The sequence below is a fragment of the Tauraco erythrolophus genome, chromosome 1, assembly GCF_009769465.1.
Source record: "Tauraco erythrolophus isolate bTauEry1 chromosome 1, bTauEry1.pri, whole genome shotgun sequence".
Lineage (NCBI taxonomy): Eukaryota > Metazoa > Chordata > Aves > Musophagiformes > Musophagidae > Tauraco > Tauraco erythrolophus.
In genome coordinates this window covers 76,289,580-76,301,841 of record NC_141465.1, presented here as the reverse complement: position 1 = coordinate 76,301,841, position 12,262 = coordinate 76,289,580, and the positions used below count along the sequence as shown (strand labels likewise).

The 12,262-nt window shown below is 37.7% G+C and overlaps 1 protein-coding gene across 2 annotated transcripts in view; it reads right to left on the bottom strand.

Moving 5' to 3' along the window:
- Positions 1 to 12,262, bottom strand: part of DOCK9 (dedicator of cytokinesis 9) — a 116,652-nt gene that overhangs the window by 65,605 nt on the left and 38,785 nt on the right. For both annotated transcript variants that reach the window (XM_086611107.1, XM_086611116.1), the window contains exons 8-13: positions 7,757 to 7,931; positions 6,396 to 6,463; positions 1,642 to 1,716; positions 1,403 to 1,543; positions 863 to 1,063; positions 598 to 720 (exon numbers count right to left, since the gene is read on the bottom strand). In XM_086611107.1, coding sequence (XP_086467233.1) covers positions 598 to 720; positions 863 to 1,063; positions 1,403 to 1,543; positions 1,642 to 1,716; positions 6,396 to 6,463; positions 7,757 to 7,931 — 783 coding nt within the window. The remainder of the gene's footprint in view (positions 1 to 597; positions 721 to 862; positions 1,064 to 1,402; positions 1,544 to 1,641; positions 1,717 to 6,395; positions 6,464 to 7,756; positions 7,932 to 12,262) is intronic.

Here is a 12,262-nt window from a genome sequence, read left to right as displayed (position 1 = left end):
GCTTCTTGTAGATATGTTTCAGAAAACATCAAAATGTTATGTCATCCTAGACTCCTGCAAACAAGGTGTTTCAGTGGTTTATTTCCAAAAGTGATTTGGAGTTCTATCAAATCTGCAAAGCATTTTATCCATAAAAACAGAGGCAGAGTGTGGATAAAGTTACAGTAAACTATGGTCATTAAAAAGTGAGACAAAGGAAAAGTCAACAATAATGATACAGTAATAAGATGCATTAACTAAGAGAGACACACAGTTTCTTCCTGACCCATATTTAATATTTCATAGTTGAACAATTTAACTTGCACATTGAAGTCTAACATCCTTTTGTCAAATCAGTTCATTTCAAGTCATTATAAAAACTATAGATTATGTCACAATCATGAAAAGCTAAATAAATGTTTCTCAATAATATGTTAAACTTTATCTATAACATTTCAATTAATAATAGTTACTAGTATTAACTACAACTTACTAAATCAAATCATTGTTATCTGAATTTCCTATAAAAGAACTAAGCTTTTGATTGATATTTATTAATTTGAAATCAACCAGCCTTGCCTCAGCATTTTCTCCATGCCACAGAAGATGATAACATACCTTTGAAGAATCTGAACTTTTCATATACGGTTCAGCACAATGTGTAATACTTCCCTGCAATACTTTTTCTATTCTAGCCACGAGGAAAATGTCAGTATGAGGACATGTGACTGAGAATATTCCCTAGAAATAAATCAAGAGACAAATATAAAAGGAAAATGCACACCCATTTTACATCACATAATAGAAAGCCATCTGAAGCATGCAGGAAAACTCTCTACTTGTATCTAAAATCCTGGTAATTCTTCAGGTTACTAGTTCTTACCTGTTTTGGATATTGTAACACAGTTTCGTGAATGTCTTGAATTCTGTGTGAGCTGTCACCACTGCCATTCATCATTTGTTGAGGTGCATTGGATATCATGTGCCTTACTGAGGCATGGTTCAAATCAACATGGAAATCTGCTGAAATCTTCTGGTTGTTTTTAATATCAAATAGTGATAATGTGACAAAGAAAGGTTCTACCTAGACATTTAAAAAAAGAATCAAGTGTCATTGCTGCATCTGTATTGCTGTAAAAATGTGTACGATAGAAAGACGAGTAACATTTTTATAAAGACACATGGCCATTACTCTAGATATTACTGATAAGATGTAAAACAAAAATTCCACTTTCTAAAACCCAACAAATAGATTAGTAGCAAAGTTACTTTTTCATAGGATTTAAGCTCTCCATTTGACTCGAAGGAGTAAGAAAAAACCCCACAATCACAGCAAGCAATTCCTGCCACTAGGAATAGTGTCAATGAACTATTAAGACATTCATTACCATATTAACAAAGAATAATTAGATGAATTATTTACATTTGTTGTTGGTCCTTCCTCATTTTCTGCAACACAGCTTTGCAAATTAAAAGATAAATCATTACACTTCACAAGAATTTTTTTTCCAAATTTCTCTTCAAACGGCTTCACTTCTGGTTCAATACCAGAAAAGTCAAGTTTCTTTAAAAAGAGAAAAGAAAAATAAAAGGTGAGTGGTTTTTCATCTCAAAAGGATCAACATAAAAGAAAATAACATGTTTTCTTGTAAAAAGGCCAACCTGTGCATCTGGATCCAAGGCAAATAGTTTAACTCTGCTTTCACTTTTCAACTTGATTTCTGCTTCTCTGGTACTCTGTTCAAAATAAGAAAAAAAAGTCTTAGTATCACACTATTAAATTAAAGTGGATTTTGATTTAATTCCTTTTTCTGTGATGTTCAAAGCTTTACATGTTTTTAATTCATGCACTCTTCTCCCTAACTGAGCTTTGCAACTCCTTAGTTTAAATTGCTCCATTATGTCCAAGTAAAAAGTGAGAGAAGACTCCTCTCCTTTAAAGATTTTTCCAGGCCTAGAAACACAAAAATCTACATGAGCGACACATAACCTTCCAAGCTCATGGGAAGTATACTCCAATGTAGCTCATATAGCACTTTGCCTCCTTAAAAGCTTTTAGAAAAAAAAAGAAGTATGAATGTAGGTTAAAGCTCAGAGCTATCCTCAGGCCATAAGATTGCTCAGGAAATAACAGGTTACCTAAATTAACAAACGCCATCATAACGTGCTCTTTTTTTTTTTTTCCCTTGAGCTCTGTTGCCAAAGAAGTGGTTTTCCTGCAGGTAGATGGAAAACCCCCCAGAAAATTCCAAAAAATAAAACCCTCACACTTAAAAGTTACTTTGCAGAGTACACTGTACACTTACCCTGCCTGGGATTTCGGGATACCTACCTATTGACAGTAAAACAAAAGCAAAGTGGAACAAAATAGAATGTGAAAACTGATGGTATACATTAAAAAAGGTGCTATTTAAAGAGTGTTCTTTGATTTTTAAAGTCACAGGACATGACAAATGGACATATGCACGCAGCAGAATTACCTAAGTAGGAGAGTTGCCAATCCCAAAGCAGTAGCTAGCTAAACAGGGTAACAAAAATATTACATTACAGACAGGTGTCTACTTTTGGATCAGTCTGTACGGGTTGAAAGAAGTTACCAACCCAAAATGCTCATGATTGACCATCAACTGGAAGTGACATACTGTCTACATCTGCTTTGCTGGAAGTTGAAGAAACTCTTACTATGTCTCAAGAAAAATAAAATAAAAACAAACCACAAAAAAAAATCAGTTCTAAGAACTCAAAATCCTATTCCAGGTTGATAATAAAAAAAAAATTGAATTAAAGGACGCATTACAGAAAAGGAACTTCTGAGGTGTGACTTTGAGTACAGATGCTCTAATGAATTTCATTTACTTTGTTATCTTTAGCAAACACAGGAGAAAAGACAAGAGTCGCGGTGAAAGAGACAACCCAGACACTCAATATCAGCAGAGTATTGGCAGAATTTGCTTGTTCAACAGCTGGTATGATTGAGAAATACAGGACTAAACTGTGAAGAAGTTTAAAGATGGCAAGAATGTTGTATGTAAGTTTTGGAAAGGGAACAGCCAGTGGCAAGAATGGAAGAGGAAGACGATCTAGTCATAGCAGCAAGACAGAAGCTTGCTAAAGCATCTTGAATAGTTTTAGATTCTTTGGTGTTTTGTGCACTAAAGACAAGTCAAAAATACGCATTTTTGACTGACAGATCAGGGGCAGTCTGTCAAAAGTCAAGAACTGAAAATGTATGTACTCGTCAATTCCATCTACAGCACAGCAGTGACTCTGTCATTTCTTTTCCTCATCTGTAAAACATGGACAATGTTTTCCTACCTCAAGATATACTAGGACCCGTAATGGCTAAGGAGGTACTTTGGCACACTGATCACGACAGTCACACAGTTCTTTAAGATAGAGATCTAATTTGTTTTCTCTGAAGATTAGAAAACAACAACAAAACCCCTACATTCACTCTCCATACTTAAGTTACAGATAAAAGGAACATGAAATAGGCAAGACAGATTGAGGTTTATGTGCACACATCTGTGCACTGAAGCACACAATACCATTTAATTTAGCTTGTGTTATAAACTAACAGCTGTTGATAGAAAAATGAAGGCTTGGAGATGTACTCACAAGGGTTAAACCTTTCCTAGGAAAGCTTTTTTCCCCTATTGTCAGGTGCTCTACAATCACCCCTGAAGGAATTTCTCTTTCCTCATAAGGATATGAGGTCAGCTATTGTCAATATCTCCTCCTAGAACCAACAAAAATAATAGAGTAACTATAAACACTTCTAAAAGAAGGCTCCAACGCCTTGTAAATCTTTCACTGGGGAAAAAGAACCAAACTCAAACCCAAATAAAAGCTGAAAAACGAATGCAAGAAAGAATAGAGGACAAAAAAAAAAATCCTCAAAACAAACAGCACATCTAAAGTAATAAAGTTAAGGCACAAACAGTGTACTAATGCAAGTGGGCAGATTTTTTCCTCTATGGTCTCCTCAGGGAAAAAAGGCTAGAAAAATATATTATAGCAAACTATTTTGAAAGGTAGTATATTTAGTAAAGATGAACTAGAATGGGAAAACAAACTTATTTTGAAGGAAAAATTTAAATGGGTTATAACCATGGAATAAAAAAATCCAATGCTTAACAAGATGAGAAAAATGACACACTAGAAAAATACATAGCTTTAAGAGCTGCATCCTTCTGATCAGAAGGTTATGGAAGCAGGAAGCAGCATTTGTAGTACTAAAACTATATACAGATGCTGCAGCCCTGAATAAAAGTTGCCTCTGGAAGTCATATGGAACCTAAGCATTCCAATAACTCTGACTATAAAGAAAAAAATCTTCCATACAATGAAAGCATCTAATTTTATATTTGCTTCTGAAATAAATTTTCAGAAAGCATGCTGTTTGATGCTTACAGCTCTTCCAAGGAAAACTTGATTGTATGCACCACAATCCCAATTAATTTCCAAATACAGCTGTAGCTGGAGTTACATTACCACATAATAGCTTTTTGTGTACATGTGCTAAGTTGACTACAAAGCAGTAACAGAAAGAATTAAGTCAGCCAACCAGTTTGGGTGCCAACAGCCTGTTAATGTATTCTGACTGGATCTTTTGATATGTTAGCTATTGTAACAGATATAATTTGTTTTACTGCTCGTTCTTGGTTTATAAGCTGCACTCCCTCCAGGAACAGTTACTAGGTCAGACAGATCCCCAGAAAAGCAGAGGAGAGCATTCCAGAGCATGGTTAAGCAGAAAAGTTTCAAGACTGCAGGCTGCACTGCACAGAAGGAGGAGTAAGGAAGTCACGGGAAGGAGCTTGGAGGCTGCAACTTCAATAGAAAAAGGTCACCAGCTCCAGTCCTTAGATGAGTTAACAAAAATTTCTCCCTTACTGCAACACACGAGTCACTGATTTAATTGAAATAAAGTCTGCGAATGGGCTGCGAAAGAGTTATTGTTATTTTCTATTTACTTCTATTTTATTTTATTTTTATTTCTATTGCTACCACATCTCTGTATGAACAAATCTGAAAAGCAGGAACTATGGCAGTACAGGAAGTATTGTGGGAAAATGACTGAAATTGGAGGGGAATGGGAGAATATTGTTCCCCAGAATTCAGCTAATATTAGAGCAGCTCTGACATGAAGCACAGCTGCTGCTCCCAGGAACAAACAAGGCCTCAATATCCTTGAAATGGGGAGTAGAGTGATATGAAGGTATCATGGCTCATCCCTGTTATCGGGGACGAGAGGCGCCTGGTAAAGATAACCATAAAAATGCCATCAAGGAAAGTGAATCACAACCGCTGCCTCAGCAGTGATGGCGAAATTGTGTCCTTCAGCTACTAAGTCACACCACCACCCGCCTCCGAGCTGCGACCACCCCTCAAACGAGCAATTTACACCAATCCTAATTTGTGAACACCCCTCACGAGAGAAATTTTCACCAATCCTAATAAAAGTTATGTATGACTAGAGTCACTCGAGCTCCACCTAAAAGAAACGAAAAAGTATAAAATGGCAGCAAACAAAGGGAATGTTAGGGAGAAGCCCCCCATCGGAACATCTGGGATCAGCCGACGGGCTGAACCTCTCTTCTCCCCCCTATAGGGATGCCTATTGGGTAAGAACTCTGTGTTATGTGCACTTACTAACATCTTGCTAGCTATTTAATATTATCACTGATCAGTAATTGTTTTATATTATCACTGCAGTATTTCAATTAAAGTTGTTTTTGTAGTCAGTCACTATCACCGGCTATCCTCGAACCTGTATTCTGTCACAAATAAAATATATATGCATGTTTCCGGAAACTTTTGAATTATTATAAGGAGTTGGCCCATAGTACTACTAGTGACAATCCCTAATAAGTGGGCGAATCACCCCCCGACTCACTGAGCTGCCAAGAGAAGGCAGGGGGAGTCGGACCCAAGGGTCTCGCCTGACTTGGGAGCTAATAGACTGGTCTTTTGACCTCAAAACGTGACAAGTATTCATGAACTTGCCAGCTCATTACAAACGCAAGTATCTTAAAATACATTCACATCATCACTGCTATTAAGCTCCTCTAACTATAAAAACAAAACTTGACTTTAGAGCACTTACCTGCATGCAACAAAACAACACAAAACATTCAAAATACAATAAACTAATACAGTAATAAAACATGCCACTTTTAAACAGTATGTCAAGATTTATATAAGCAACTTTAAGACAGTAGCTAGTTTGCTTCCAAAAGCAGAAAATTAAGCAGCTCAGTAACCATGTCTATTCACGAAAAAGCTTCTAAGCTTTCAAAACACCACAAACTGACGAGGAGCTAGAAGCCAATACCTTACCTTTACTGAAAATTCATGTGGCTAACTTATGCTTAGTATTTTATATCCCGAGTTGGCATTACAATATATATTACCTTGGCAATTTCAGGATAGTAGTTATCAAAACTACTTGATGAGCTTTCCATTTTGCTTTGTTCATCATCTGAAATTATAAAACCACATTAAAAAAAAAATAAAACACAAACAAAAAAACAAAACCCAAACTACTCACAAAACTCATAGTAAAAATATTTGATTTTTTTTTTTTTTAAACTCCTACTCTTTCAAAAATGACAATTGTGAACATAAACAGGTTGTAGACAACTCCATTTCATTTTGATGCAGTGACATCTTGGAGGATGTAACCAGTTGCATAAATTGGTAACGTTGCAGTTATTTCTGATCTTACCCAGGAAAGAGCTTTAATATTAAATTTTGATATCTGCATGGGGAAAGGGGATACTCAATGCACAAATTTACATTACTCTTTCCACTATGCATTGTAACTTGATCTCAAAACAAGTTCCCTCTGTTCATTAGGTTCCTAGCTCTACTCTCCAATGGTTACTGGATTTACAAAGCAACCATTCAGTTAGCTATAAGCATCTTACAGGTCTAAGATCAATTGGGGACCACTGAGTAAAATGTCTTTCACAGAGCTACAGGCTTCTCTTTTTCCTATTTGCTTTTGTTGCAAACATCATAAACAAATTCTGGCAATATTCACCGAAGACTGATATCTCATTTTAAACTCTAATGATCCCTTTTGGTATATTATGCTATTTATAAGCAGAACAACCTTCTATAATCTCTTCCAGGTTCTTCTGGATATGCATACACTTGGTCGCATACCAGCTGCCCTTCCCATCTACTCTCAAGAGAAAAAATGCAAGAAAGGACATCTATACTGTCCTTTTGTCACCAAACTATCAACTACATCACATTCCTTACAGATATCTGCCTTATCTATTCTTAAAGGGCTCCAACAGAAAAAAGATTCTACACCCAAGCAATCTATTTCAGGACTTAAGGGAAATATCTGTGGTCAAGGGAGTTACATCTAAATTTAAGTCCCTCACTGCAACCACAATTTCCTATTCTTCTACCTACAGTGACCATAGAACAGATTATTCCATCTTCAGCAGCATTTTACACACTTCAGAACAAGTCCCTCTTAAGTTTTCTCTTTTCCTTAAACTGTCTTGGTCTTGATTTTTCATTGTGGGTTCTATTTTTCTAGACTTCTGATCAGTCTCATCATTCTCTTCTGGACTTAACTCAATCAGAATCAATACAGAACAGTGTTATTTTATGCTACAAGGTCAAAACAGTGAAAAGGTCTATAATTTTCAAGACTAAACAAAAAAAATTAGTGGCAATGAAGTCTTTCTTTCCAAATGCATCTATGTAAATGTTGTCACACAACTGTATTAGCATTGCTAGAAACCCTGCATACCTTCGTGAGACTCTCCATTTCTTTTTTCTTGCATTGCAGCCTCAAAATTAAGCTGAAGGATTTTGTTCAGAGTGTTTATCCATTCTTCCATTTCAAGTTCACTATCCGCAGCTAAAAGGTAACTACTCTTGTCTTGCATCTTGAGCTCAAACGCAAAACGTCTGACTTTATTGTTCTGTAGGAAAATAAAGGATCTTTATAATATTTTTACATATTGTCTACTCAAAGGAAGTTATATGTATTCCAGATCTTTTAACAAAAATATACAGTTTGATATTTTGAAGAAGCATATTATTACACTTTTTCCTCTCTGACATTGGATCTTTTGAAGTTATTTGTACGGCTGAAACAAGTGGAAGTATGAAAGATAACAGCCCATTTTTCATTTTTTCCCCCTCATCATTTTGCTTGTAATCATTTTTAAAAAACAAAAATCCAATTTCCAAATATCAAGTCTTCATATACTCAGATCATCTAGAAGTGAAGATAACTAAGATCTATTAATAAAAAAGGCATGAAACTCTACTAATATTTGAGTGAGAATCATTTCCACATTGGGATTTTATACCAGAGGTTAAATCATAACCAACCTCAATCCTGAATGTCCTGATATTGCTAATCTTGTAAATATATAAGTGGGAATCAATTCCTCCTTTGTTCTTCAATCATTATATGATCCTTTTTGCACAATTTAAATCGAGGCTTCAAATGCTACCTAGCTTGATTCATGTTTCTGAGAACATGAATTCACAAGTCTTAATTTAAAAATTCTGTATTATTATCAATCTAATTTTAAAAATTGATAAATCATGAGGTAAACATTAAAATAAGCAATGTGACAGATTTAATGGCTGGGGGATTTTTTTGTGTTTGTTTTAAGTTAAACTAAATGCCAAATTACATTTTAGTTTTGCTATACCTCAGATTTTTCAATTAACATACCAACTACTGGTTGGCAAAACAGTCAGCTTCCTACCAAGCATGAGTTTCTGTTAAGGAAGATACAAGCAGATGTATGGACTCCAGATCTAAGGCAATCTCATCAATTAAAATCAGTACCGAAGCAAATAAAAAAAATAAATCTTAAGAATAGTAACCTTTAACTTTCACAGTACAAAACCTCGACACAAGTGGTACATATCACGCTTCTCAGTTTTCACAAATCACTGAATTAGAGTAACTACGCCCATATATGACTGTAGGTGTGAATATATACACTGCATACATTATGTGACTGCACTTCATTGTGATGCAGAAAATTCTCAATATACTTCATTATTAAAATAAAACAAAAAAAAAAACCCTCAACAAAACCAAACCAAAGCAAAAAAGTCCTAAATAGGATTTTGGAAATTCCTGTCTTTTCATTTAACATTTTTAAGTTTTTTTGGGAAAAAAAACTACATAATTTAAAAAAACAACAAAACCAAACCAAACACAAAACCCCCCTATTGCACATATTCAGCATTCCTCTTATACAAGTACTGATGAAGGAGGATATTCTGCTCTATCTTTAATGTCTGTCAGTAAAATCCGCAATTTTCTCTCTTGTGCATCTATTGCCTTTAAAAAAATAAGTAAGCACATGGACTAAATGAACTCAAACAGAAATGAGAAATGTTATATGAATCAATAGGAACTAATCCCCCATCACCAAAAAGACTTACTCTGAAACAAGTAGCTTGATTCTGAGAAGAAAAGTTTGTAAGCATGTCTACCTAAGAAGAACAATCATTTCTATGAATTCCAAGTCAGACTACTGCAAAGTACAGCAGTTGGGGTCCTTACAATTTTTTTATTTTATTTTCCTCTTCCATTAAATGGAAATGCAATTTCTACTATTTAGAGACTACTTTTTTCCCCATATGAGTCTCTAGATGCTAATACAACACCAATAAGTAACAGTAAAACAATGAATAAAATAAGATCAGCCAGAGAGTATTTCATATAAGAAAATAAAATCACTCATCTGGAATAGAATCATAGAATGGTTTGGGTTGGAAGGGACCTCAAAGATCATCTAGTTCCAACCCCCCTGCCATGGGCAGGGAAAACCTCCACTACAGCAGGTTGCCCAAAGCTTCATCCAACCTGGCCTTGAACACTTCCAGGGATGAGGCATCCACAACTTCTCTGGGCAACTTGTTCCAGTGCCTCACCACCCTCAGAGGGAAAAATTTCTTCCTTAAATCTAATCGAAATCTCCCCTCTTTTAGTTTAAAGCCATTGCCCCTTGTCCTGTCACTACACGCCCTTGTAAAAAGTCCCTCTCCAGCTTTCCTGTAGGCCTCCTTTAGGTACTGGAAAGCTGCTATAAGATCACCCCAGAGCCTTCTCTTCTCCAAGCTGAACAGCCCCAACTCTCTCAGCCTGTCTTCAGAGGAGAGGTGCTCCACTCCTCAGATCATCTTCATGGCCCTCCTCTGGACTCGTTCCAGCAGCTCCATGTCCTTCTTGTGTTGGGGACTCCAGAGCTGAATGCAGTATTCCAGGTGGGGTCTCACGAGAGCAGGGTAGAGGGGCAGAATCACCTCCCTCACCTGCTGGCCACACTTCTTTTCATGCAGCCCAGGATACGGTTGGCTTTCTGGGCTGCCAGCACACATTGCCGGCTCATGTTGAATAGGACCATTAGGTGTGATATTTTACAGTTCAAAATCTCACTTACTTGCCCCTCACCAACAATACAAGTGAAGAAAATAGCTATTTCCAATTGCTTTATTCTAGCTATTGAATGACTCTCTGGCTTCATAGAAGTGAGCATTAACTGATTTTGGTTTCACACTTGATGTTGATCCATAACTAGCCTCAAATTTCTGCATGTAGTTCTGAATATCCAGATGCCAAAATGAACACTGATGGTATTGTAGAAGACAGTATAGCACTAAAGATACAAGCCAATTATAAACTTTAAGCATCCAAAGTACAGTTTTACTTAAAGACTACTGAATCAGCCAAAAATCTTACTTGCAGTAGAACAAAGAAACAGCAAGGAAAGTTTCAGGTTACTTGAATCGAAACTGAAGAAGTTTCAGGTTACTTGAACTGATGGAACAAAAAGTATGGAACTACTTCATGAAAAGATGTTTTAGAAAAAAGGGGATTTTCAGGATTAAAAAAGCAAAAACACAGAATCACAGAACAGTTAGAGGTTGGAAAGGGCCTCTGGAGGTCATTTAGTCCAACATCCCTGTTCAAGCAGGGCCACCTAGGGCCAGAATATCTCCAAGGATGGAGACTCCACAACCCCTCTGGGTAACCTGTGCTCGTGCCTGGTTACCCTGACAGTGACAAAGTGTTTCCTGATGTTCAGAGAGAACCTTCTATATTTCATTTTGTGTCCATTGCCTCTGATCCTGTCACTGGACATCACTGAGAAGAGCCTGGCTCCGTCCACTTTGCACTCTCCCTTCAGGAATTTATTAACATTGGTGAGATCCCCCTGAGCCTTCTCTTCTCCAGGCTGAACGGTCCCAGCTCCCTCACTCTCTCCTCATAGGACAGATGCTCCATCCTCCATTCCTTCATCATTTTCATAGGCCTTTGCTGGATTCTCTCCAGTATATCCATGTTTTTTACTGGGTGTCCCAGTTTTAGCTGGGACCGGGTTAGCTCTTCTTTTTAGCAGCTAGAAGAGCTCCGTGTTTTGATTTTACTCAGAGGCTTGCTCTGAGAAGAATGCTGATAGCAAGTTGATGTTTGTGGTTGGATGTGAAACTCCAAGGACTTTTCAGTGTGCCGGAGTGCAGAAGCATGGCGGGATAAGGGGGGAGCATAGTTGGGACAAGGGGGACACGATTCGCCTTGTGATTTGTGGTGGAACTTAAGATTGAGGGCCAAACTGGCCAATTAGTATTCCATATCATGCAGCGTCATGCCCAGTATAAAAGTGAGGGTCAGCCGGGAAGAAGGGCTTTTGCGCTTTGGCTCTTTCGCCGCTTTTGCTCTTTTGCGCTTGCTGCGCTTTTGCTCTGTTGTTTTTCTTTCTTTTTCTCTCTCTCCCACTGCTCCCACTCTTGGAGTGCTATCTCTCCCTCTCTGCCCCTCTCTATTTCGGGGCCTCGCATTTGTCTGGGATTGCAGCTTCGGGACGAGACGGGCTTCGCATACAAGGGGGTGGTGAGCATCTACCCTGTGTATTAAATCATCTGTATTAAATTGTTCTTATCTCAACCCACGGGTTTCCCGTTTCTTCGTCAATTCTCTCCCTCATTCCTGGGGGTGGGGGAGGGGGAGTGACCGGCTGTGTGGGAGGGTCAGCCTAACCCACGACACTGGGGAACCCAGAACAGGACACAGGACTCCAGGTGTAGCCTCACCAGTGCTATTCAGCTGTTCAGAGGGGAAGGATGACCTCCCTCAACCTGCTGACAACATTCCCCCAGTGCAGCCCAGGACACCTTTGCAGCAAGGGCACATTGCTGGCTTTTGTTCAACTTGGTGTCCACAACAACATCCAGGTCCTTTTTTGCCAACTGCTTTCCAGCTGAGCGGCCTGTCCAGCAA